Raw genomic sequence first — 27,549 nt, forward strand, 5'->3', positions numbered from 1 at the left:
ACAAGAAAATACAGTTAGTAAAGATGGAAAATTTGCTGTCAGTTTACAAAAGAAAAGTAGAAGTATTTGAAATGAGTATGTCAATCTAGCAAATATATGCATTTTTATTACAGAAAATCTGGCCACCAGAAAAGTAGGTGGATTAGATCAGCATCTACATTCATTTTCATAGTGCTGCATACTGACAAGATTTTAAATGTTAAAATATAAAACTGAAAATGCTGTGTTTATTTCACTGCAATCTTCTGTGTATCAATAACTACAGTACTAAGCAGATAAAATCAAGTAGGATGAGGGACGCAGTAGATGTGATCTAAAAGCACAGTAACTAATTCCCCAGCTCAGTAAGTCCAAATAAAGTTATCTTCACAGAGTGCAAGGCAAGGAACTTCTTTTTCTCAAACATGGTTTTGAACTCTTGAAGGAAAAGCATGAGAAGGTAAAGTTAGCAGGACTAAGCTGCTGGGTAGCTGCTTATCAAGCCAAGTCAGGCCTCTGTTGCAATACTCTTTATTTCTGCTTAAATTCATCGTAACTTGACTGAGCTTCAAACTCTTAAAAATTTGACTGAGCCTCAGTAACCAATTCTTATAAGGACAAAAAGGCTTATCCTTTGTTTTGCGTGAATCAAATACTAAAAGGAAAAATGTCCAATAATGAGTGAAGAGCAGCCTTAAGCAGAGGCTACATAAATTGATTTTTAAGGGATAATTTTAAAATGATATTTAATAACAAAATTAATGGAAGTCTCACTTTTCTTTTTCTAAGAGCATTATTATAGTGCTCTTAGAAAATGCCTTAAAATATCTATAAAATGTCTAAAAATATATGCTTTTGTGCTAGAGAAATGTTACTTCATCAGTACATTCATACATGTGGGCCTATTTGGCTGTTGCTTATCAAGGGTAACATGGAAAATGGAAATAAAAAAAATCACAAAACCCACCACCAACACAACCCCCAAACCCACAGGCAGTATTTAAGTGGGAACACACAACGAGAACATACAGAAAAGAGAGGAGGTTGTCAATACTGTTGGCTGTAGAAGTGGAGATGCCTGAGCTAGCCTGACCTGATGGTTGTGCCCCTTACAGATGTCTCTGCTCTTGCAATATGGTTAATCCATAACCCAGACAAGGTATCAGCTGTTAATTGGGAGGCACTGCATGGCAAGGGGGCTATATAAAGCTCCGTGAGTTTCCTGACAGTATTTGCTATAAATTTCTGGGCAGTGTTTCATATTCTGGCTGTGTTCTGACTGTCTGAACTCATGGAAGCCAGGGTAAGACGATCTCAACCTGGCCCTTAAGCAAGTAGCAGATCACGACTATTTTTGATGTCTTTATTAAAGCTGGATAGACCTTTCATTCCAAGAAATCATAGCATATTTCCAGTGTTTTTTCTAACACTTTCTAGATTTTAATGCTGATAAATATAACTGGCCATAAAACAACCAATCTCTACTGATTTGCTTCCATTCATGTCTCTAATCACCTTCTCAGTTTCTTCTGATGATGTGGCTTAGCAAAAATGTTTAGGACAAAGTCAAATGCTCTTCTGGATATTACAATTTCATGTATATCAAATTTAGAAGTTTGGTTTCTGATATATACCAAGTATGTAGAGGAAATCAGATTCGGGTGGTTCGTCCATCCTTGTAAACTAACGTTGCTTTTGAGAATAAAGCAGAGAGTTTTTCCCAATGTGAAACAGCATTTCTATAAATTGTATGAGCTTCTTAATTTCTCTTCATGGATAGAAAATAATGAGTCTAACTGTTCAGCTTTTGGTTAGAACTACACACAGCTTGGATACCATTTGCAAAGCCCATATGTCTAAAGCTACTGCAGTATGTTTACAGAAAAAGATCAGTACAAATCAGCATTTATACTTGTTGTTTCAATGTGTTAATTTTTAAAACTTCATTGGGCAAAAATAGATTACAGATATTCTTTTTCAGGACTAACTAAGCCCTATTCCTTCACTGCTTCTTTTCCGTTACAATTTCCCTGTCTGTGCTGTGATAATAGTTGGTCTTCCATAGCTGATTTCAGTATATTGAAAGAACTATTCAATAGCATCTGACATTTTTCTTCAAATTATTAGAAATATGGTCGTTTGTCTTCTAAATTGCTAACTAGACAGAGAGACTTTGCCAGTTTGGAGTTCATGTAGGCTTCAACAAATGTTAACATGTTGTTAACAACTCTGCCTATACCAGAAGACGTTCAACATCTTGCAAGATCACATGCCTTTTCTTTCAGGATGCAAGAAGACCTATTCAGTAGATTTCCTGTTCTGACTTGACTAAAATAAGCAAATGGATGTTGGTTTAAGTCCAGTGTTTTGATCAGCATTTATCTTTTAAAGTATGAATTTGGAATGATAATTTCAGGGAGCAGGTGGGGTTATGTAAAGAAGCAGGAAGGTAAGATGACTCGTGTTTGAAAAAGGTAGCAGTACACCTAGGAAGAGAACACAGCATCTCCTGCCTCTCAATACATTTCTGCTTAACAAACTTAGTATTTCATATAACGACAGGAAAATAGTGGTACAAAGAAGCAAGGCCTGAACAGCAGAGAAGCCTCAGCAGTAAGAAAGGCGGGAAGGAAGCTGCTTTGATTAGTATGGCTCAGTAGAGAGGAACTGGGGAGAAAGATGTAGGTATGCGGAATAGCCTCCTACCATTGGTAGGAACCTTCAAGATACTAGCAGTTTCCTAGACATTTTAAGCCTTTTCACTTCCTAGCAATAAAACACATGACTTTATCAGTATTGTTCTCCCAGTCCTTCACTCTTAGTATAAAAGTGCTTATCAACTCTCACAAGCCAATCTTTGATTACTACCAAAAACACTGCTATTGGGCTCCTTGTTGATTTATGGCAGTAAACCTTTTTGAGTTTTAGTAAGGAGAAATTCTTTCTTATAAAGAGAAAGAGTCACTGCTGTACTTTGTCTGGTTACCACTTTGCAGCAATGCAGACTAGCAGTAAAAAGTTATTTTTCATTAGCCAGTTAATCTGGCTCTAGAGGCAATTTTTTATTGCTAGATTTGCAAACAGCAATCAGATAACTCATGGGAAGATGATACAGACCATGTACAGCCTTTTCACAGTCTATCTCAGCTAGAACCTATAATGGGAAAGTGCAGCACTGTCATCATCCTGACTTGAGTCTTATAAATGCTTTTCCATGCATTCAGCTAGATCTCTTGATGAGATTGAGATTAGACTGCTGCTCCAGTCATGTTGTCCTCCTATTCCTACATGTAGTATGTTTTAGTAAAACTACTGTTGTCTTTAATATTTCCTAGCAAACATTGTCTGAAGAAAATGAGCAGGTGAGCAGGAAGAGGACAGTGATTCACAGTCCCTCTGACAGACTTGAAAGAGACTGAAAACTACTAAGGGCGAGATGTAACCAAAGTCAAGTCCTTCCTACACCTTCTGAATAAGTTTTTATATCCTGCATCAAGCAAGAACAAAAGCACCTTAAGCCACTTTCCTTTCTTTAGTCATCCAATATAGGCTTCAGTAGATCAAGCTGCCAGTGAAATATGTTATTAATGTTTTCCTGTCTCTTAATTTAGAGCATTTTCTTTTTCTTTTATACAATAAAGCATGTTCTTTGATTAAGCTGAAGTCATAAAATTGTAATCATATCAGTTTTAAAATTAATATGGTGTTTTGTAGAAAACCAGTCAGAATAAATATAAAAAATTAACAAGTTTATTTCTTGAATTTCTTTGTCTTCATTCTCAATACACTGATTCTGAGACAATTAAATGTTTGTGTTGTTTTTATTTTTAAAATAACAGGATGCATTTTCAGTTCTGCAACTGAAGCTAAAAAAAAATGACAGTGACACAGTATTTCAAGTCCAGTTGGTTGTTAAAAAATTTTCAATAATATTCATGATAATTTCAATTTGTTGTGAGAAAGGAAGGCCTCCATAGTCAAAGCCATGTTTACTCAGTTATTTTTGAATCAGGAAATACCTCATCTGGAAAATCTAAAGAGATAGAATTAAGAATTTAAGAAAAATAAAGGTATGTTAATTCCCTTTTTACTTTCATCCTATCAGCAGTGCTATTAATAGAATCCATGCTTCTATAATAAAGAACTGTGGTACTTCATAACATTTATACTTTCGTTGACCACAGAAATTGAAAAGAAATAGAAACCCCACCTTTAAGCTTCCACTTATTTAGCTTCCATTTAGGTAACTTTGGTAGTAGTCAGGTATGCTTCTAATGTACTGTGTCAACTGACCAACACATCTGCCTTCCATACACTGGCAAAGACATTTTCCCCTTAGTTCTGCAGAGATTTTCTGTTTTAGCTGAAACTGTTGCAACTGTCATTATGGCCAGTGACCTACAGAGCTGGCAGCCTGAATCGTTATAGCTTCTGCAGAAAAGCCAGCACCTCTGGGCAAGAGCTACCACAAACTGGAATTTCTATGAGATGAAGGCAGTGGCCGATGCACAGACATAGAGCTCAGTGGGAAGGAAAATGAGTGACATGTAAATGAAAAGTTTATCTGATGGCTCTATGGTTTGACAGTGATGGGTAACCCTGGCTCAAGGGTGATCAGCCTTAATGTATGTTCTTAGCATTTGGACTGAGCAATGATCTCAAGATCTGCAGCAGTGCTTAATCACTTGTCTTTCTGATATTAACTTAAATCCCCACTACACACAGGCATGTGACAAAAATGGTTGCTGTAATGTTTTGCTCTTTGCAGAAGAGTTATGAAACTCTTTGATTTGATAGAAAATTCTCTAGTGAGTTGTTAATAGTTATCATTAGCAAATATATCATTAGTCCTTTCCTAATTCTACCTAATCAGCAAGAGAGAGTTTTCAGCAGCTCTTCTTTATTGGAGGTTTTGGTTTTGTCATAAAAGGAAATGAGGTACCTGGGAATTTTAGATAGCAGCTAGAAGTAGTGAAAGCTGGTATTTTTCCTCTTACTGTAGGAAATAATGCCTTCAAGTTTCTAGGGTATTAGGAAAGTCTTCTTGTTTTGTTTTGCTTTTCTTTGTATTAATGGATAAGCCAGGGCAGATTTGTCACTGATATCTCTGGGTTCAGTAGAGATCTCTGGCTGAGTAGAGAAATATACAACAAAGAGAAAATGTGTTACTGCAGGAGAGAATTCAAAGTAATTTATTTATTTTTTCCCTCTTTTTACAAAGTAGGCAAAAAAAAAAAAAAGTGAAAATTATCAAAAGGAATACTCCTTGGACATTTAGTGCTCCTTCTGTATCAATTAATTTTTCCACATTGCCATGAATAATTCATGTAGACAGTTTATACTCCACACTTTGTCTTTTTGCTACTTCAACGCCATTTTTAATAAGTGAGATTTAAACCTTAAGTGCAACAAAAAAGGGTCTTGGTTTAACTATGGATTTGTAATGAACATATTTTTAATAGAAAAATCCACATTTGTCTTGCTCAGAGGCATTGTACACCTTCATTGTACATCTAATTGATCTCAATTTTTATACTTATTACTAATTCAACCAGACTGTAGACATGACACTATTGATAACATTTGTAGAATGAATAGGACACAAAACTGTTTACCTAAGAAGAGACATCATTTAGATTACCAGGATATCTGCAATTCTTAGATGCAGATTAAGCTTTAGATACTAATAACATTTCCTGTACTAAAAGCAATTGATCCTGAAATTGTTGTTATTAAGAGATACTTGTTGCTCAGAATTCTTTTTGACTTTGCATGGGGCTGAAGAGACTGCAGGATCCTTCTTTCCCTTGCTATGCCACAGATGTGGCTGGCTGGCTGTCCACCTGATCTACTGAGTCTCATTGGTGGAAAGAGCAGAGCTCTGGTCAGAGCTGTTACTTTATTGCATGACCATGGGCCTATTGTTTCATTTTTGTTTTCGTTTGTTGTCTGACTTGATTAGATAGCTGGATTATCCTCTGTTGCATGTATATGCAGTGTATGGCAAGTCGGTCCTAAATAAATACATAGTAAAATTAATTCAATGACTTTTCTTGCCATGCATTAAGAAACTTTAGGTCGACTGGATTACAGAAGGGGAAACAAAATGTCCTGTTGTCTCGCATTTGTATCTAAGTTTATGGTAATTTTAATGAACTGAAAAGTAATTTGGGGGAGGTGGGGGAGGGTTGTTGTACATTAATCCAATCTATCAATTCTATCCTTATAACTATCATTAAATATGCAGAAGGCTAAACCTGACAGTTGTCCTATAAATTATATTCATTTAAATGTTAAAATGTGTCTCTATTGAATCCTTCTGCTGGAGAAATGTCCATTCAGGTACTGTGTCAATTTGATTTCTGATTCTTTGGCTTTGTATTTAAGCTCACAGAGAAGTTTTACCATTCACAGCATCCGGTGCTGATTTTTCAAAACGTGGGATCTTGATGCAAAGCACTTCATTTCTGATATGGAAATATTTGATTATATTGCTATCATACTGTCTGAAATTATTATTTGGAGTTCATATCAGAGCAATCAGATGCCCTGTTTTCTCCAAAACTTCCCAGTCATTCCAAAATACTATTTTATTTGTGCCTGTTTTCTGAAACATTTTCCTCATCTATGTTTTATAGTTCAGAGCTTTGTCTCATTTCAGTCAATACAAAGGTGCAAGAGGGCCATAAAATGAGCTTTGTTGACAATCTGGGGACAGTGCAGATGACTGCCATCGCTTGTTGTGGCATGTATTTCAGATGACTCAGATCAGAACTCAGGTTTGACAGTGCAGTGGCAATTTCTGTCAGGTGGAACAGGTTATTGATGACCTTTACTGCTGGATGAAACCTAAAGGAAACCTGAAACTCAATATAATGCTGGGAGGGAACAAGATTCTCTGGCAGTCCTAAGACTCCATTTAGGTACGTTTTCCTGCTTCTTCCACAGCTATACTGTGCATAAAAGTCTTCCTTTCTCTTTGTTAATTTTGTTAGAACAACAAATGAAGTGGCCAGTGTTAGTCAAACCACTGTTTCTAAGTTTACATCTATTTATAGGTCTTCCTTCAGGCACTACAGTCACCACAATACTGTTAAATTATCACAAAGATCAAAGGCTGATATCTAGTATCAAATTCAGCAAATAAAAGTAAAAATAACCATGAGCTAAAAATAAGACAAGGGAGATAATTTCTATGGGCAACTAACAAACGCTGAATTTCAGGAAACAGCTATTTTCTGTCACAACCACACATTAGGTTTTACACTGCTTTAAATACAATTAGAGCCGATGCTATATTTAAGTGAATATGAAGGAGAGTGGCAGCAGGAGGCAAGTGAAGGGCTGTTCGTCATTACATCACATAAGCAAGACGTAATAGGGAAGTTAGTGCCTGCTGATTTTGTATCATTTGGGCAGCATCTTCATACCTTTAGGTGCCATTTCTTCCTAGTCTCAACTGTCCATCTCAATGGCTATCTTTTGGAGAAACTTTTACAAATAGTTTTTTAATTAGCTGGAACTCGCCTGTGGTCTAAAGGAAACCCTACTAATTACAGACAAAATATCTCTAAGACTTGGGGAAGTGTGCTGTCTAAAGCTGTGCAAACTTGGACTTTTAGGGTAACTATTTGTAAACTGCCTTTGCAGCCTGAAGATACTTATCACCCACATCAATATTCCCCATGCAGCCTCCTCAACCTTCTTCAATCTTGACTAGAATTGCACTCTACTTCCTCCCCCCCCCCCCCTTTTTTTTTAAGGTGGACAGTTATAATGGGGTTTGTGAATAAGCAAGTTAGGCAAGTTTAAAAGCACACAATTTCTACAGGTTTTGCAGATCTGTAGCTATCTCTGCTCACATAGTCCTATGAAATTGAATTTATATTGAACCTAAGGGGAAAAAAAAAAGCCCTGCAAGATATTTCTGTAGTTTGGATATTTAAGAGAGCTCACTTCTTGCTTGAGTTAACTTTGCTGTTAAACATAACTTCCTCCAAAGATTAGGAGAATTATCTGAAGCACTGGCTTTGTGCATTACCACACCAGATCTGACTGCCCCAGGATTCATTCTCTAGGGCAATAGAGTTTCTTCCACAACTTCATATCTTGGAAATTAAATTTCCTTTACCAGTTTTGGCAGAACACAAGTTTTGTTAGTTTCAGAATGCAAAGAAAAAGTATTTAAGTGAACTCCTTTGATTCTCTACTTTCCATTCAGACACAGAAACTTAGTTCAGACTAAACGCACTCTTTGCGAACTGCAAGGATCTGACTGTGCTTTCATAAAAATAAGTGTCACTTCAGTAGAAAAATGGAGGTAATACTCAAAAGACGTGCATAGTAACAAAGGAAGAAAGCACCCTAGCTCAGAACATAGGCTGAAAATGCTGGTGTACAGCATTCTCTGACACCAAATACATAGCAAACAAAAAGGAGAATTAATTTTGCCTGTTGATTAAAGTGGTTGCTGAATAGACCAAATCGTCCTTTAACATGAATACCCATATAATATCAGTGACAGATAGCATGTTCTGTCTGGGAAAAATAGGCATTTTATGACATTTTTTAAAGTTTAGTATTAATTAAAATAATTTGTCTGAATGTTGCTTGTAGTATGAAGCACATTTTATAATTGATTATATAATTAAATCACTCGGATTCTTGGAAATGAAAACATTTGTGCTCAACAAATGCTATTTTTTAGTTTAAGTCTTTCCCTTTTATACAACAGCAAACAGCAGCAAACGCAACAGAAACATTCTTCTAAGATATGGGAGGTATGGTAGCAATGATAATATTGTGCCTCAGTGACCATTAACCTACATCAGCAAATGCCAACTGGAAATCTAAAGGGTACTGAGACAATTTTCACTGCCCCAGATATGCAGATGAGAAAGCTGAACATCTCTACATGTATCTAAATGTGCATTAAATGGTCACATGAATTCCTAACAGTCAGATGAGTTACATTCCAATAACTGCTATGAAGTTCAGTCAGAAAACAGACCATGAATTATTCAGCAACATCTGAATGAGATTTTCTTTGAATGGTGACAATTATTTCTGTTACACTATACAAGGAACCTTGGTTTGAAACAAAGATTGAGTTTTATTTTCACTTTTTGTTGTTGTTACTCAGTTGCAGAAAAGAAAAAAGAAAAAAAAATAACAGGCACTAATACTATTAGGATATTTTTATCATCAAGATTAAACCTAGAAAATTAAATGGAACCCACTTCTTCTAGCATAGGGAAATCTTATTTTTGACCTCCAAACCTGGATTTTCTTGGAAGTATTGACTTTAAGTTTGCTATTTCCTTTCAGTTTTCACACACACACACACACACACACACACACACACACACTGATAAAAGTCAGGGAAATGGAGGTTTGGAATCATAAAAACATACAATATCCTGAGTTGGAAAGGACCCATGAGATTCCTGAACACTGGCAGCTCGGGGCTGCGCCCACTGCCCTGGGCAGGCCGTTCCATGCCCACCGCCCTCTGGTACAGCCCCTGTCCCTAACCTCCAGCTGCTCCTCCCCTGACACAGCACCATGCCGTTCCCTCGGGCCCTGCCGCTGTCACAGAGCAGAGCTCAGCGCTGCCCCTCTGCTCCCTGTGAGGAGCTGCAGCCACCATGAGGCCTCGCCTCAGCTCCTGTGCTCTGGGCTGAAGAAACCCAGGGCCCTCAGCTGCTCCTCACACACCTTGCCCAACAGACCCTTCACCATCTTCGTAGCTCTTTCTTTGGATGCTCTCTAATAGTTTTATGTCTTTACATCGTGGCATCTAAAACCACACACAGTTCTTGAGGTGAGGCTGCACAATGCAGAGCAGAGCGAGACAACTGCTTTCCTCACCCGGTGGCAATGCCAGGTCTGGTGCACCCCAGGGGGCAGTTGGCCTTTGGGCTGCCCAGGCACACTGCTGGCTTATGTTCAACTTGTTGACATTCTATTTTGTATTAGACCATGGAGTTTGAGTCCAGGTGTTCCATACCTTTGCCAGCTATCAATTGCTGCATTCTCTCCCTACCTCTCCTTGTCTAAATAAGTCACTCTCAGTGAAAGACATTGAGAAACCCTATCTGTATTACATTAAGGAATTGTGAGGGGCTAGTGCAACTCTTCAGTAATACCAGTTCAAAACTTCTCAAGAAGGTGGAGTGCAACATGAGCCTCGAATTTCTAATCTAAATGGCCTAACTACAGAGCCTTTCTTTGACTTTTATGTCACTGTTAAAATCAGAAAGGTCAATACAGTCGAAGGGAAATACATGAGTGTAGTAGCAAAAGGACTAACACAAATGGAATAGTGGTACAAAAGAAAAGTGCACACCCATCTCTGAAGATCTAGACTCAGACAGAAAACTCCAAAGGGAGGGATCTCCAACTAGAGATCCTTCCCCAGGGGCAGTCAGTCCTTAAATGAGGTCTAAGAGAGGTGCAGCCAGGCTCCGGCCCTTCTGGTCATACATCTGAATTGCCTTCACCTGTGCTCCCAGGGCTGCTCTGGTCCTTTCCCTAGGTGCTCAATCAGTGGTTCAGGCCATGACTCAACAGTTCCCATACAGTCATGTACACAAATATTGATATGTTGAAACAATTCATTATATATATATATATAATTTTTTAATATATATATATTTTTAAATACATATATGCTTTTTTTTTTTTTAATATATTTTAAGAGCATTTCTGCTAAAATTACTTGGCAAATTCAAACCAAATTGCTATCTTTGTTTTTCTCAAGTATATGTTTTCAGTGACATCCTCCCAAACAGCTATTGACTTTTTTGTTTTTTTTCCTCCTTCACAGGTAGAGAAGGAAACAATTTCAAATTTCTTTGCAATAAAACTGTCATAGGATGTCTAAATACATTCTGAATGACATATACTAAACAAAACTTTTTAACAAAATTTAAGAGTAATAAGGGAATATCTACAAGCAGTAAAGTCCAGCAATTCAAGCAAAGTCTCTTTCATTAAAGTACTTTCAGGTATTTCTGAGAGCCAGCAGAAACTGGGATTTTTTAACGCTCCGAAGCAATTCCTGCCTTCCTCAGAAAGTTGGCATTCTGATAATCACTCAGATATGTACCCTGTAGTTATATTTGTTACTGGTTACTCACAGTTGTGGTTAGCAAATACCAGACTGATTTCTTACTATTTTGTTGTTAAAGATGATCCAGCTTCTCTATTTTCTTCTCTTGCAGCACGCCAGGTTTCCTCTGCAGAGAACTTCTCTTTTTCTGACACATTTTGGATAACTGTAACTGTAATGCAACTGCCTGTTTCCCAGGCACTGAGTGGCATGCTGTTCTTTTTAGTGTTTGTAAGACATGGTGATCCTCTAAGAAAAAAATATATATTTTTTTGGTCAAAATTAACAGCAGATCAGATAATTAAAATAGAAATCTTCTTATAAATATTTTAAATTAAATAATTCTTCCATAACTCTTCAAGCTACCCCACCCTGAATTCTTTTCCTCCCAACTAAATGATTCTCAAGCAAAATTGGCAATCAGTTGATATCATTCTCTTAGAACGGATACTTCAAATACTGTATTTTAAATAAAAAATCTATTTTTCATATCTTTTTTAAATGTCATTTAGTAAACTGAGATCGTCTCAATAATAATATTTTTAGACGTAACATTTCATTTCATTTTAAGAAATACAAGCTCAAGGATGAATATATTTTCAGTCCCTCTTCCACATATGATTACTGCCATAACCTAGAGCAGTGTATGGAAAATATTTTAATGTTTAATTTTAAGGATAATGAAGTTGTATGTTATGAATCTGGAATGATTTCAAAGACATACCTTACTGGAGAAATCATCATCTAAAAATACTTCATGCAACTAGTTGCCTTTTATAAGAGAAAAATCAGGTAAGAATCAGAGAGTTAATTTACTAGCTTCAGTATAATGCATGCCAAAAATTAATATATTACCTGAGTTGGAAACAGTATCAGTCCATACCTGAAAGTTTACAGGATTTTAGTTATAGGAAACATAAGTACTAATACGTAATTAATTGGACTAGAACAGACTACACGTTTTGTTAAAATTGGCAGTAGGATCTCTAGCTTTGAGAAACAATGGATCAAATATCAGGGATCCATCTTCACAGAAGAAATGGAATTGCAAATGTCCCTTGTGCTCTGCTTTTTGGTCTGCTTTTTTTACTGGCATGTCACCATTTTACTAACTGTATATGTTGCTCTTTCTCCCATTTATGTTAACACAAAAATTCATGTTGTCATTAATGGAAACAGATTTGGATCTTAAGACTTCTGTCTTCTCTGACAATTCATAGACTGCGGTTCTATCACGGACAATTGAATCACCAATCCATTCCATAGGGCCTGAAAACTGTATTCCAGCAGTGAAATGTTATATAAAAATTTCCAGCGTGCCCTGGTTAATGAAGGTGTTTATGTTCTGTGTCAAAAGCCGTAATCCTGTTGAAGAACCTACTTACTGCGTGACTTGAACAAGGCACAGTTCAGATTTTTGCGTGCATATATGCGCTTAAGATATTTTCAGAAAACTCCTAAAAGCTTTTGTTGATTTGAAAGATCTAGTCTTCCCAGTCACTTGTGCTCCATCACGTCTTACTAGTGTGCTACCAGTGCCCACAGTTATCCAGTTCATGGGGCGTGATGGAGCATGCTACTGTCTGGCTCATACAAATGCTTTCTTTGCTTGCTTTTCATGAAGGCAAAAGCAGGAATATGGGAGAGAAAGACTAATTTGTACACTTGGCCTGCTATTCATTTAGGATCCAGTCCGGGCACATTCCTGGACTGGAAACTGTTCCTATATGTGTAACTTATTTTTAAGCCTCTTTCTTTTTTCCTTTCAAAAAGTATTTGGTCAGCACACATACATATTGATACAGTGATCAGCAGCTTAATGTAGGCTTAAGCAGGCCAAACAGTTTCCAGTAGCAAAAAAACATAACCCGAAGATGAATTCTATAGATGGAAACAGCGTTTCTTTTTCAGGAATGTTCCTCCTATTTTTGGACACTGAGGATTTGCCATAAAGAGAAGTAAAACCAGGCACTCAGGTCTACAAGCAGTGTCTTTACTGACATTAACTTTGCGTGGCCACATTTAACCTTCTTTCCTTCTGTTACAGTGGCAATTAGTGAGGCAGTTCTTGACAGTACAGTTCTTTGGGAGATGAGGACCCAAACTGCAGTCTGAAGACACTGACATTGAGTGTGCTTGGTTGTAGATCCCAATTAAACTTATGAGAGCCACTTGGGCTGTAACCACTGCTCATTCTGCTGGAATACAGACTTTCTTTTCTCCCTGAAAGAACAATACGGTGGAAACTCTTTTAGGAGCATATCATGGAATTTCCATTTCCTCGTGCAGGATTTTCCTGTAGAAGCCTAATCTGGACAGTTAATGGTTTCTTAGCAGAGCTGTAACATAGGTTTCAAAAGCATATGAATGCTCTCATGGGTGGAATAGCAGGCTACTGGAGGATATGAAATATTTCCTCTATGGAGACATTTACCGAAGCCACTGTAGGACTTGCATGATTTTATGAAAGCCAAGTCTTCTGAAAATATTCATGCTAATTTATATAGATGTTTTAAAAAAAGGAGTCATGGAATTCCATACCTCATATACATTAATTTTCCATCCAACAGAATAACTTTGGCCATCTTGTACGTCAGTGAAAACCACCTCTGTAAGCAGAGTGTGACTGAAAACGAACTAGCATAATGGAAAGTTTCATTTCCAAAATATAATAAAGTTGTAGGAGCAGCGAAGGAAGTGAACATTACTTGCACTTATGGTACACTCATTTATGCTTTTATGAATATGAATTTATATTTTCTTTCTATGCTGCTGTTTGCATAACTGAAATCTACCATGGCATTTAAAACTGGATTCAAATGTTTCTTTTGTTACTGTTTTTTTTGGTGTTTTATAGAGTAAATTATATTTTAATATTGCTATTATAAAAGTTTACGATGGGTAAAACTGTTCAAGGACATAGTCTAACTCCCACTCAAGTAAGTGGAAAGATTCCTTTGATGTTCGTGATGGCTGGATCAGGCAATTGATTTGTCTTTCTGTTTACATATAGTAGAATTATACAGAATATATATATATATATATATATTTACATATACAGAAGAGTTAATGCTCTATGAATTAGCAAAGACACTATTACCATCTAAATTTCCAGTGCAGATATATTACCCAAAACAAGTAGTTCCATGAGCAGTGGAATTAATGAGGCCTAGTTTTCTATAATTTATATCTGAGGATGAATTTCCATGTGGTTTCTCTGAAAGTCTTTCCTGTCATGAGAGGAATGAGTGCATCCCTCTCCTCTCCCTGGTTACTTCTGTTCATGAAATTTTTAGAAAATGAGTACAAAGAGAATTTGAGTAAAAACAGCCAACAGTTTTACTAGGGGCTGGCAAATAGGTGACAAAAAGCTTACAAATATTATACTTCCAAGACGCATTCCTGAGCAAACTGGACTACAAGTAAACAAATGCACACACTGGACTTTGTATCATCAGACTTTGATATTATGCTAAGGGAACAGTTAATAAGAAACTACAAATGTAGATTTAAAAGGAGCGAGAAGTAATCTGAGTTTTAATAAGCAACAGAGAAATCTTGGTTATCCCCTTAAACATAGCTATGTATTACATAACCTCTTGACTTCCCAGGGGATGAGAGAGGCATCTCATTCCAATGAGACCCAATGCCTCCTTGAGCTTCCCAGCGTAGAGGAAGTATTTAAAATATTTATGGTACTGCTAAATGCCTTTGGGAGTATGTGACTTGCAAGAATTAAGATTTGCTTTGTAAGCCAAAGCAGAAGGAGAACATATTCTGCCTTGGTTCTTCCCTCTGTCCTTTGGTAAATGAAATAGGGAAAGATCTTATTTCATTCCTGGGGAATGCACTCCAAATAACAAGGGAAACGTCCTTACATGAGTCAGAGGATGGAAAAGAAGAATTCACAGCATCAGACTGTGCTCATTCCCACCCCCCCCCCCCCCCCCCCCCTTTTTTTTTTATTCCTTCCATCCTCCAAATCTGCATTCTTGAAAAGGTTGTAGCAGAAGTAACAGTAAGAGCATTGGGCCAAAGCTAAACCGATCATTAGAACTGACTTTCCTTAAGTTATTCTTGGAGGAATTTGATCCTAACAGTTGTTGGCTCATGTTGTTGTTGTTTCTTTGCTTGTTTTTAAATTAATTGCATTAATATTTTATAATTTAGAAGAGATTATAATGTACTTCACAGATGTAACAATCTCCACACTTATACATATACCCACAATGAATCACAGTAAATAATATAGAAATTAATACATTTTAGGAGCTCTTAGTAGTATTCAAAGTTAACATTTTCTATTTCTCTCTAATACAGTTGCCTTTAGTTTTGTCTTGAGATGAAACTAAACTTATCCTCTATTCCGAGAAGATTTTATATTTTAACTTAAATTTAAAAGAAATGAAAATAACATATCCAAGAGGAAGAAATATCAGTGCAACTGTTGTTCATCATTCCTTCTCAAGAATCAATATTTTTTCTGTAAAGCTCTGTCATCCAGATCAAGAATATTCAGAAAGACTGAAAGCAGTCCTGAAATAAGACACGTGGATGCACTGATCTCAGGAACATCTAGGAAGAACTGCCCAAATGGTTTATATTTATGACTATCATTTGCTCATTGTCAATAGAGTTTTTTTGAAGGCCTTCTGATAAAAGTCTCAAAACTTCTCATTTGTACTTTATGACTGAGACTTTCAAGTGGCTGGCATTAATTTTGTGAGTGCAACAAGTTTGCAATAACTTATTGTAAGTGCAATAACCTTTGTTAGGCTAATCTGTGTGGCATTTAATTCATGGCATAGTTAGTCCTCTCTCTGCCTTTCAGGGTGTGAGATGGGTGATGTAGTCCATCTTTCTGGTACAAGAGCCAGAAAGAAAGAAATGTTCTCTTTTACTTCTCTTTACTTCTACCAAAACAGGATCTGCAAAATCTTTACATCGACAGGAACCGTTGTGTACTGTTGAACAAAACTGCTGTAGTGCATATAGTGCATAGTTCAAGTAGGTCAAATCAATGATATTTTAATTGTGCCATTTTATCATTTTGCTACTTCATAATTCTTCTAAAGGCATATTGATTTGAAATAAAATGTATCTGGTTTATGATCTACTATATCAGTTAATAGAACATAGTTTATCTGTGACTGACATATTGTTAGATACATAAGTTTCTGTTCAATAAATCGTGTTAGAACTCATGATGCTATTAGGAAGAACTTACCTTTATTCTGTTGGTTGTTCAAGGAGAGAGTTTTTCAAAAAAAAAAAAATAGCATTTTTGTTGCAAACATTTTATACAAAACATCACATGTGTAATGTTGTATGTTGAATATTGCTGTTGTTCATCTTGTAGTGTATCATTTAATGAAATTACTCCCACATTTTTGAGACCATGTATCTGTCCTGCTATGGACTATCCTCTCAAAACTATTTGTTGTACGTTGTTTCCACAATATGAATGTGCATACACTTTGTAATCAATACAGCATGCTCTGTCATGTAGGTGGTAACCAAAAGTCTCTTCAGACTTGGCTGCATATTTTATAGCACCTGTTTCACTAGTTCTTAGCACCTGCTCTTCTCATGACAGTACTAAGACTTTCTTCAGTAGGAACAACATCCGATCACTTGTTTGTTGATATTCTCATAGGGTATCATCAGTTATAATACTAGAATAAACAAACAGTATGTACTTCCTTCCTCAGAGTACGTGAGCAGGATAGACTAGCCCACAGATCTTTCTTTTCTTTATGATGTGGCTACTTCTGTTACAATTAAGCACTGTCTACTACAGATAAAGTAAGCAGAATGCCAAACTTGTACCTCCCTGTGTTCCTGTTGAAGACAACATGAAATAAAGGGTTTGCAGAATATGGGTTTATGCTTTATACAACCCACTGCATTGCTTTTTGTACCATAACATGACAATGATTTAAAAGTGGGCAGAGAATGGACAGCAAATTTGCACACAGTCTGTCTACTTATGACACTCCATTGCAGAGTGCTTCATTGGATACTACTTGGTCAGGCTGTGAGAAACTAGGAACTAATTGTATTAATGGAGAATTTCAACACTTACCAGGGCATAGGCCTCCACATATGGATGTTTGTGCCTGACTATTGTGATCATTTATGTGATCAGAACAGTTTTAAGGGAAAATTATCAGTTATCAGTCTCTCAACTGCATATAAAATGATCAGTGTGATGAAGGCTACAAATGCAGTATTTCACAATACATGTACATAATTTCCCTAGCCAGACTCTGATTTAAGAGGCCACTGAAGTTTGAGATTCTTCCAGTTTACCAGAGTAGAATATGGATTTTTAACATAAATGAGAAACAGGGACTGACAGTTTCAACTTTGCTGGTAAATACTGGATAATCATTGAACAGATTGCCAGGCACTGCTATTTAAAAGCAAATCTGCTGTTACAATTGCCAGTGATCCTGATCACTTTCTGTATTTTCAGTTGAAAATGAAGATAAACAATGAAGCATTCTTATCAATTATTTCAAAGCATTTTACAAAAAAAAAAAATCAGGATAAAAATCTTTTTTAACTAATGAAGAAACTTAGGAAGAGCAAAAAAATGTGGAAAAAGAAAGGAAAACATGATTTTCTCAGTATTACGAGGTAGGTAACCCAGGCACTATGTGCTGCTGCTGTGGGACAAGGAGGGACAAAGCGGAATCAGGTACCTTTGGAACTCTTACTTTATAGCCCCACATGGTCATCCTTAGTCTGTGGAGGAAGGTAGCAGCCTGTGCTGCCTGCTTTCTCCTCCTCCCATCTCAGGATGAAAACTAGAAAAAAAATGCTCTGTACTTGCATTTCAAAGGCATAGTCTAGTCCTTAGCATGTGGTCTGAATTAGAAAGATATTGCTGTAGTTAATATTAGATTTTCAAGAAAAGTTCTTCTTTATTTACTCGCATCTTTTAAAAAATCCAAATTCATAATGTTGAATGCACGAATTTTATTTCCTATTAACACACTGTATTCTTGAATTGGTAGTAAAGAGAATTTTAAACAACAGTGGCAGATGGCCGAATTACCCCTCCAGGGTGACTGGAAAGGATGGTCACTGTTTTACTCGATAGATTATGGTGAAGTGTATTGAGATAACATGGACTGGGTGTGTATTGTTGCATTAGAAATAAGACATACAATTTTGGCTAGAGTTTCTGTCTGCCCTCCCATCTGATCCAGAGAGCCACTAATTTAGTACAAGTGTTCATTATGAAAAATGTAATAGACCTGAAGCTGGATGACTGGGTCCTGGGAGCTATTCAGCTATTCCATTATTTTATTTTATCTTATTTTACAGACTCTGAGGATTGTACCATATGTTTCTTTAACTGTATTCCTGGTAAAAATCTGATTTTGATTGGCACAAATTGAACGTATTCCATATATCCTAACCTATTACAGGTTATCCTTACCCTAGCAATTGAACTTTAGCTCTAATTCAGAAGAAGAAAAAAAAAAAAGAAAGAAAAAAGAGTGCAAAGGCAATCGTTTTCATGTCTTTGCCAGATGAAGCTGAATAGAAGTACTGTCAGAGTAAGAAATTCAGGATTTGACCCTCTGAGTAGATTTTATTTTCAAAGCAGGTTCCCAGAAGCCACAGAGAAAAAAGGAAACAAAGCTAAAATTGGGACAAGGTCAACTGGATACAGAAGAGACTGTAACAAACCTAAAATAGTTCTGTTATTTTTGTTTCAGCTAAAGTTCACAGAATTTTTATTAATAATCTAACCTAGATATTTAGGCAGGAATCAGACAGAACAACTTTTTAATGACTGCCCAGCGGGAAGGTTATATTCATAACTAGTGTTCATAGTTCACTTCATATTTGACACTGACAGATACAGTTACTGCCTTAAATATTGAAAGCCTAAGAAGTATCCCTCTACAAACAATATAACACATTACAGAGAGTTGAAGAAATCTTTTGAGTGTATTCATTGCTTGGAAACATATATATTATACATACGTACAAACAATGAGAAACACGTGTATTTTATCAGGATAAGCTACACTTATTTGCAACCAGTATGGGTAGGAGAAGGATCAGGTCTTATTTTAACATGATAGAAATGCAGTCAGGGAAAATTTTCTGAGCAGAAATTCACACTTTCAAATCAGTGGATAGAGTTAATTAATCTTAATTAAAAAAAAAAATAATGAAGATACTATTTTTACTTCAGACTCTTCTCTAAAGTAATTATACCACAGATGAGGCATATACTTACTCTGATACACCACCAACTTCCCCAATTCCCCCCAGAAAGAAAAGTAATAACAACAAAAACAACACTGCACTCCGAAAAGAAAAGAAAAGGAAAGGAAAGGAAAGGAAAGGAAAGGAAAGGAAAGGAAAGGAAAGGAAAGGAAAGGAAAGGAAAGGAAAGGAAAGGAAAGGAAAGGAAAGGAAAGGAAAGGAAAGGAAAGGAAAGGAAAGGAAAGGAAAGGAAAGGAAAGAAAGAAAAGAAAAGAAAAGAAAAGAAAAGAAAAGAAAAGAAAAGAAAAGAAAAGAAAAGAAAAGAAAAGAAAAGAAAAGAAAAGAAAAGAAAAGAAAAGAAAAGAAAAGAAAAAAAGCCCAAATTAGGCATCGGATATCACGAGTCACAGTGGTACTCAGAGTTCCTTCTGCTGCTACGAATAGAAATTACTGTTAAAAGTCTCTCTGAAAAGGTGTCTGTAATTCAGAATTTGTTTTATGTGCAATTTAAAGTAGCTTAAATTTATTTGTTCTCTTTCAGAAGTTATACTTTAACATGAAAAACACCGAAGAGCATAAATTGTTCTTTATTTAACAATTTTAGATCTGGGAATATTTCATTTAGATCTATTCTAGATTTTACTGCTGGTGTTAACATGCAGGTAGTATTCTGTCATTCTTTCATTTTTGCAATGATCTAACAGTGAATTTTTCACTGATGCAACATGCAGATATTATTCTTTTATATGCATTTCAGTAAATATTAAACAAGTATATAAAATATATGTAAAGGGTACTGGGAATTTAGGGCCTACTCTGTATGCTTATGATGGAGGTTGTTGTCCACTCTTCCGAAAGATGACACTCGAGAATTCAGATGACATGGAAAATACAGAGGTTTTAAATAGTGATACAGCTAAAATGCAAAACTCAGCCAATGACAGCAATATCCCTTCCAAACTCTTTTTAACAGACACAAACTACTAAATCCTTTAACTACAGAATTGAGTCTGACTGACAGCTGAAGAAAAGTACACCTGATATTTAGAGATAAACACTCTCAGTGTCATAAAAAGGTATGCCAGATCTAACCTTCAGCCTGGACTTAGAATGTCACAGTACAAAGGAAATAGTTTTGTTTTTATTCTTTGTCATTAACAGGCTGGCTGAGCCAGGAGTTGGCTCTAAGAGTTCCTTAAAAATGAGAGCAAATAATGTAATGTATTTATGTCCTAATCACAAAAATGCCAGAATAGTCTGCATACTTTGTTAATAGTCCTAATGCCTTTCCAGGAAGGACATACAGAGTAGTCTCATTGGGGTTACTCTTAGTGTTAAAATCATGGATCTGTTAAATGTGTTAGGAAATTATGATCTTTACTGTATAATTAGTAAGATCTCTTGATTCTCATTGCTTAAGATCCCAGAAGCTGATAGGAGCTACTTTCTCTATTTTACAGTGGGTAAGCTTGGGTGCATGAAGATAGTCCTGCCAAAGGCCAGGCAGGGAATCCTTAACAAAGCCCAGAGCCCTTTAAGTTTCATCTGAGTACTTTAACTTCACAGCAGCAATTTTTATCACCCTTTTAATTTCACTGAAAAAGCCTTTAAATACTCAATATAATAACAGGTGACTGAAGGATGATCTTGAGGTAACTTGAAAGGAGAAGATTTTTCTGCTTTCCACCTTAAAAAAGCACGGGTATATTAAACAATGAGAACTGACAACAAAGGTAAGCTAAAAGCTAAACATAATAAGACACTGTTTTCAGCATTTCAAAAGAACTAAATACAACACATCAGCAGCTTCAAAATCCTTTTGAACAAATGCACTCAGAAACAACTAACTGGCAAACAAAGCTATTATGAAGATGACAGTGTGGCCAGTGATCTTTTGGCACATCAACTCCATAAAGTGTAGGCCTCTAGGAATACTCCTCACATTTCAGTAAGTAGAAAAGCAAATTTAACAACAGATACTGAGGTCAGGGTATTATAATTTGTTGATTTTTACAAAGTTTAATAGATGAGAATGTCCCCAAAATGAGAAGTATATCCCTTATTTATTGTTGAAGGGATTTGATTTACTTTAAATTTTAAAGGATCGATACAGTGATCAGAATTTCAGAGTCCCAGTCACAATACTTTATATTTAGATTAATTTTTATTCTGCCAAAGCAATATAGAAGCATCTTAAACAGCACTCATAACATAAGATAGATGTCCTGTACCCTATCATGTATCATAATTTCTAAGTAATTAAGCTGCTCTCAACAGACAGAAGATCATGCTAGTTTACGAAGACTACAAAGCATGGTTCAAATAATACATGGAAATAACAACATCCTTTGAAAAATACAAGTCTTCTTTAGCTGCTGGTTTTGTGTAACTATGCATAAGAAGCTGTATAGCAGAAAAAAATCTTTCAGCCTCATTAATAAGGAATGTCACTAAAAAATAGGTAGGTAATCATGTCTCATTATCTTTCAAGAATGTCACAGCAGAATCAACACAGCTTCAGTGAGTATACTGCTGGATTGCTTCCCTTCTCATAGCTTTCAGAAGGACTATCATTATATTTTCAGTAACAAATCTTCACAATTTGTAGGATTGTAAAAATGCTGAATAAGAATGTCCATTATTAAAAAGGAAGGAATCAAATTGAATAGTTTTTCTAATGTCATAAACACCGCTGAGTCCACAACGTCCATCTTCTAGGCTTTGATTAATAGAAGTCATTAAAAACATGCTTGAATTTAACTTTCCTGAATAGGAGGACTTTAAGGATTAATATGGGCCTCTGGAAATGAGATACAAGATGTTCTGAAGGATGCTAACCTCTGACTGAACAGGACAGAAGGTATGAACTGATCTGTAACAATCTCTTCTGTAACACCAAACTCACAGTTACAATAGCAAAGGCAAACCTGCAGCTATGCTGTCTCAGCTCACGATGAGTATCATCTTGTCTTTTAGTTCTTGTCCTTTACAGTTTGATCTGTTTGAATTCTTTCGGCACCTCTACTTTATTGTCTCTTTCTTTATAACTGCAACATTTCAGAGCTACATACTCTGTTCATTTTATTTCTGAACATCTTTTTAAAAATGTTTGATGTATGCATGTAATGAGACTTGTATCATTAGAAAGACCTGTTCAGCATATTGTTTCATTAAGAATGGGTCAGTTGCACAATTTTAAAGGCAATCACTACAGTAGAGGTCCTTGGCTTTTCTCAATATTTTTTTCCATTTGATTTCCTGTTTCTTTAGATAGCCTTTTTTTATGATGTAGTGTTTCTCTTGAAAGGCTCATATGTTGATAAAACATATGTATATGTATAAACAAGGTACAACATTGATACAATAAAGGGTATGCTGATACAAAATTCAAACTATGGACAACATACTTCAGATCTCAATTATTAAAAAAAAATGTAGCAACAAATTAAAGGAAAAGGAAAGAAAAAAGATTATAGAGCAAATCAAAGCTGATAAAATAGCTTTAAATGGACAGCCCTTTTTCTCTGTGGCATTTATGGATCTGAACTAAAATAAACTCATCAGCCACTCTGCTGGACATAAACATTTAATTCACAATGACAAACAAGTCTGTTCTTTCTTGTGCCGGAGATTTATCTGAAATTGATAATGGTGTCCTTCTAAATTTTCCACAATGGGAATGTATTCAACACACTTTTAAATGCACTTAAGGGTCACAAATAACTTGCACAAATATCATCATTAGATGCTTAAACTATGAGCTGATTCAGTTAGTTGAGCAAGCATGAGAAATCACAAATTATTCACCCTATCTTATCAGATGAGCACACAAGCCCTTCTTAGTAAAATAACCAATGTTCTAAAAGTCTAGTTCTATAATCTCAAGCCTGTAGTTTTGAAAATCACCAAACATGAATGCTATTACATTTCAATTGCCAAATATGCAGAGAAAACATGTATTGGAGCTTTCTTGCTTTTTCTTTCTTTCTTTTTCTGTCCCTTTCCTTTTAGCAAGCTAATGGAGTGTCTGTGGGATTTTTGCAACAATATCCTGCCAAGCTTTCAGATGCTACATAAATATCATTTTTTGCACGATCACTGTTCTAGACAGAAGCTCAAAGTCATTTATGGGGGAAAAAAAACCAACAATGAAACAGAAAAGAAAATGAGAACACACAAAATACAAAAACAGGATGGATTTTGTGTGATGCTTTGAAAAAACAGAATGCAAACTAATCTGTTCAGTTTTTTGTGAAATGATATTATCAATGTGAACAGAGAAATTCAGGAAAAGTGAAGATTTGCTACAGACACTGAATAGCCAACAATCTGAACTATGTAATTAAAGTATGTACGTGTTTCTATGGGATGTATTAAAAACAAAGAGGAAAGTTTTATTTTCCCACGAAAATATCATTTCTGAAAGACTTTTTATCATTGCTCTGCTATGTAGAAAGTTATTTTTCCTTCATTGTAAACCTACTGAATTGTGGAGAGATACTCAGTGCTTAGATGACCTGAAGGCTCCTCCTAAATATCACGTGGAGCACCTAAATTTCACTCCAGCTTTGACTCCAGTCCTGCTGCTTCACAACTGTCTTAAACCGATCTAAAACTTCTGTCCTGGAAAAGAGCAGTCCTGCCTTTCCTCCCCTTCCCATGCCCATTCCTGCCCTTCCCTTGTATGAGCTCTACTGACATGTAGCCAGAGAGATAGGTCAGCAAACAGTTGCTGAGAACTGCTATATATATATATATATATATATTTAATTTTGTTTTCCTAGAGTTAACCTGAAATTTATTCAATGTGGTAATAGAAAAGAAGAATCAGAAATGGGATGAACCCTGGACCATGCATGAGATTAAATTCATCACTAAGCTGAACTTTCAGCAAGACACTTTGCTGAAGATTACAATACAAATAGTCAGTCTGGCTGACTATGTCCCGACTTGGTCTTTTATTTACTGTTCTTGCCTAACAGTGTTTTATGTCAGAGAATATATAGAATATTTTGAATTTACATCTGTTGAACATACGGCCCAGAGCCATATTTACCTCTTACTTCCTCTCCTATCTTTCCTATTTTTTCCCATCTTACTGTGGTGCTGCACACTATATCATCAGTAGACATTACTGTTGAGACTTACTGAACACAAAGAGATGATCTCTCTTCCCTCACAACAAAACCCCTCAAAAACTTCTCATATTCAGGCTCAGACATAATTCTTCATTCTTATCCAGAATGTTTTTTTTTTCCCAGACAACAAACAACATAATTATCTTTAATGTCACACAAGTGTGTAATATCACTCAAGCATCTCTAGAGCTGTGCGGCAGAGCTGTGCCTAAATCTGGTAAACTTTTGCTTCTCAGCGTCTGTTTCTTTCTGCCTTGTGAGATACCTGGTACATCTCAAAGCTAGTTGTTATTTTCCCCTCTAAGCTCAACAAATGGAATGAGATCCATTCAAAACTCTGCTGCAAAGACAGTTTCCTTGTTCTTGTCTTTGGCAGATTTATCCCTTCCTGTGCCTTAACACATTTCACTGCCTGCAGTGCAGGGTCCTGCTCTTTTCACTCAGACTTCCTCCCACCTTCTTTGGCCCACTCATCTCTTCATATCAGTTTTAAGATCTTCCTTCAATTTCCTGTCACGTTAAAATGTTAATGCCTATTGCATATTCACTAACATTTTGGAATATGTGTTTTTGAATCTGCTTCTCACGTTGCTTAAAGTTTGGAGGTTTTCCTTGTGTACTTACGCAAAATCACTATTTTATCCTCCTGTAAGGTACAATTAATTGCAAATTCTAAGTGGATACGTGAATGGAGAAGAAACACCATTTTTCCAGGCTGGATTAATTTTTCCATCCGAAAACATGCTCTTTAGCATCCATAACCCTCTGTCTGTGTATGCGCATTAGGGTGATTCCTTGCATAAAAGCCCTCCTGCTGAACTACCTCTGTCAAGGAGAAGCTAGACACAGCAGAATGATGTTCCTTCTTAACACTATCAGAAAGAGTTGCTTCTGACCTCAGCATTTGGGCAAAGTCTTGACACTACGCATAGAATTAACTATGAAATATTCTATGTTTATTCATCTACAGCTCTTCTGATTCCCTAGTTTGGATGAGAAATTGTGTCTGCTCCTCAGAGAAAGAAAAAAAATGAAGACTGGAGAAGATGCAGTTATCCCTTATCCTCATGAACCTCATTTTAGCAGATAAAAAGATACTGAGTCTAGAGAGCAGATGAGCTGGATCCATTACCACATTTGTATGACTTATGGTGGTAGAACTGATTATGCCTTATGGCACCAAAATCTAGTAATTCTTGCAGACGGCCCTTGTTCACGGTAATCAGCCTATTTGAGGGCATTCTGCTTTTCAGTGTCCTTGTCAATGCTAGCACAGAGATAGAAACATGCTGCTTCATGCTCAGAGCTCTCTTGGGGCTTTAGTCTCTTCATTATGTGTAGTCCAGGTGTGGCCTATGACAGAGACCTTTGAAGAAACGGTCTATACAACTTTATATATTTGTTGATGGGAGGCTTGGGAAGTAGTTCAACAGGAGGATTTGTGCCTGTAGAAGTTTATGGGCATGTTGGTAATTTGCACCAGGACTTCTGAGCTGCTTGCTAATATCCTTGCCAAAAGTCATGGAGCTCAGATTTACATGGAGTATATTTGTCATTAGGATTGGTATTCATCAAATGTAACCTCGGTATCTTGTATCACTAAATGTTTTGATGCGAGTTGTTTTAATTTTTCCAGAGATAACCCTGGACTTATCTTTAAAGCACTCAACATCCAATCTCCTCCTGTTTTGCCTTTGCTTAGCTCTCAGCTCTCTGTGTTGAGTGTGATTGGTGACCTTTTTAAAGAAAGGTATCATCACTAAAAGTCTCCTCATTGACAGCATCCATACTCTTATGTTTTGTAGCTAATGGATTTTTTACCATCTAAAATATTATACAAAGTTTTGTCCCAGTAAAAGCTCACATGCAGCTGTAAAGTGATGTCTGCAGCTTAAAGGAGTGTCCCCTCTAAGAGTCGCTGGCATATGGGTTTTTATGTATTAGGGTCTGTAAATGAGATACCACTTGCAAAGATTAACCATGTTTCAGGGCTGTGTGCCAGATGGTAAAAGTCATATGAGTTGTGGAGTCCTTAGAGATTTTTTTTTTTTAGTTTGTTTTTGTTTATCATAGAGAATATGCTTCTGGGTTCATAAAGTTTCAGCATGTTCTTTCTAACGCGTCATGGAGAAAGAAGTATTAACTCTATCCTGAATCCAGGCCACCGACAGCTATAAAAATAGCCTTTAAAAGAGGAGGTAGGCAGCCTATTTCCTGGGAGAAAAAAATAGCGGTTTTAAAATACTTTCTGTGTTGATGCTAAAATTAATGGGTTGTTATTGTTATTCTCTGAAATGATCTATTCAGAAGATAAAGCAATATTTTTTGAAACGAATGTATTTAAATACTCTGCTCACGCTGTTTGCCTGGTAATGTAGTATTGTTCTTACTACAATGAACTACGCGTGCTTGGGTGTAAGCTTGCATTCAAATAGTACCACAGAGCAGCTTCCCCAGTCAGATATACAAATAACTGGAGATATGTGAAAGCCATGGTGATGTGAGGCCACAGGCCAGGCAAGCCAATGCAAGTCATGGCACACAGCCAGCTTTAACAAGACTCTTCAGTGTACCCTGCTTGGGAGTAAGGCTTGCTGTGTATGGTCTCTAGGAAGGTGATGAACCCATGATTTTTAGCACAGATAAAAAGGACACACCATAAGTTATCTAATTGGACAGCAGAATTTCCATTTTCTTTGCTTGTGGAAATTTACCTAACAACAACCTCCATGTTGGAAAGCAGGCAGCAGCCACACAAGGTCGGTGGAGATGCAGGATGGAAGGGACCTTGAAGGCAGTGAGGCCCAGGCCGGCCTCGTGTGGGACGAACCGCAGCCCGTACCGCTTCCATTGCCCGTAATACGGAGGTTTGCCCTCGTCGCTGCGGTTTCGCTGCGGTTTCAGCCACCGCCGCGGAGCGCCCGGAGTCCGCTGGGGTCGGTCGGCAGATGGCGGCTCCGTCTCGGGGCGCCGCCAGGTGGCGCACGCGCGCCCCCTCCTCCGCCGGCCAACGGCCGGGGCACGCGGCGCCCAGCGGCGTAACCCTGGCAACGGCGCGGGGCTCCCGGGGCGGGGCAGCGCCACCAT

The 27,549-nt window shown here is 36.8% G+C and overlaps 1 protein-coding gene across 3 annotated transcripts; it reads right to left on the minus strand.

Annotated features, from left to right (window-relative positions):
- Positions 1-1,661: 1,661 nt before the first annotated feature.
- LOC121110206 lies at positions 1,662-27,549 on the minus strand. Of its 3 annotated transcripts, XR_006938761.1 has the most exons (3): positions 27,177-27,311; positions 11,156-11,341; positions 1,662-5,109 (listed from the first exon to the last, which is right to left on the minus strand). XR_006938761.1 is itself a non-coding variant. In XM_046939209.1 (2 exons), the coding sequence occupies exons 1-2, from the start codon at positions 27,547-27,549 to the stop codon at positions 11,166-11,168; spliced, it is 549 nt and encodes a 182-aa protein (XP_046795165.1). In that variant the 3' UTR covers positions 11,043-11,165. The 3 variants fall into 3 exon arrangements, 2 of the variants coding, with proteins under 2 accessions (XP_046795165.1, XP_046795166.1); XM_046939209.1 differs by lacking the exon at positions 1,662-5,109 and having other exon boundaries at positions 11,043-11,341; positions 27,177-27,549; XM_046939210.1 differs by lacking the exons at positions 1,662-5,109; positions 11,156-11,341 and adding an exon at positions 11,350-13,315 and having other exon boundaries at positions 27,177-27,549.

Source organism: Gallus gallus, chromosome 3 (genome assembly GCF_016699485.2).
Source record: "Gallus gallus isolate bGalGal1 chromosome 3, bGalGal1.mat.broiler.GRCg7b, whole genome shotgun sequence".
Taxonomy (NCBI): Eukaryota; Metazoa; Chordata; class Aves; order Galliformes; family Phasianidae; genus Gallus; species Gallus gallus.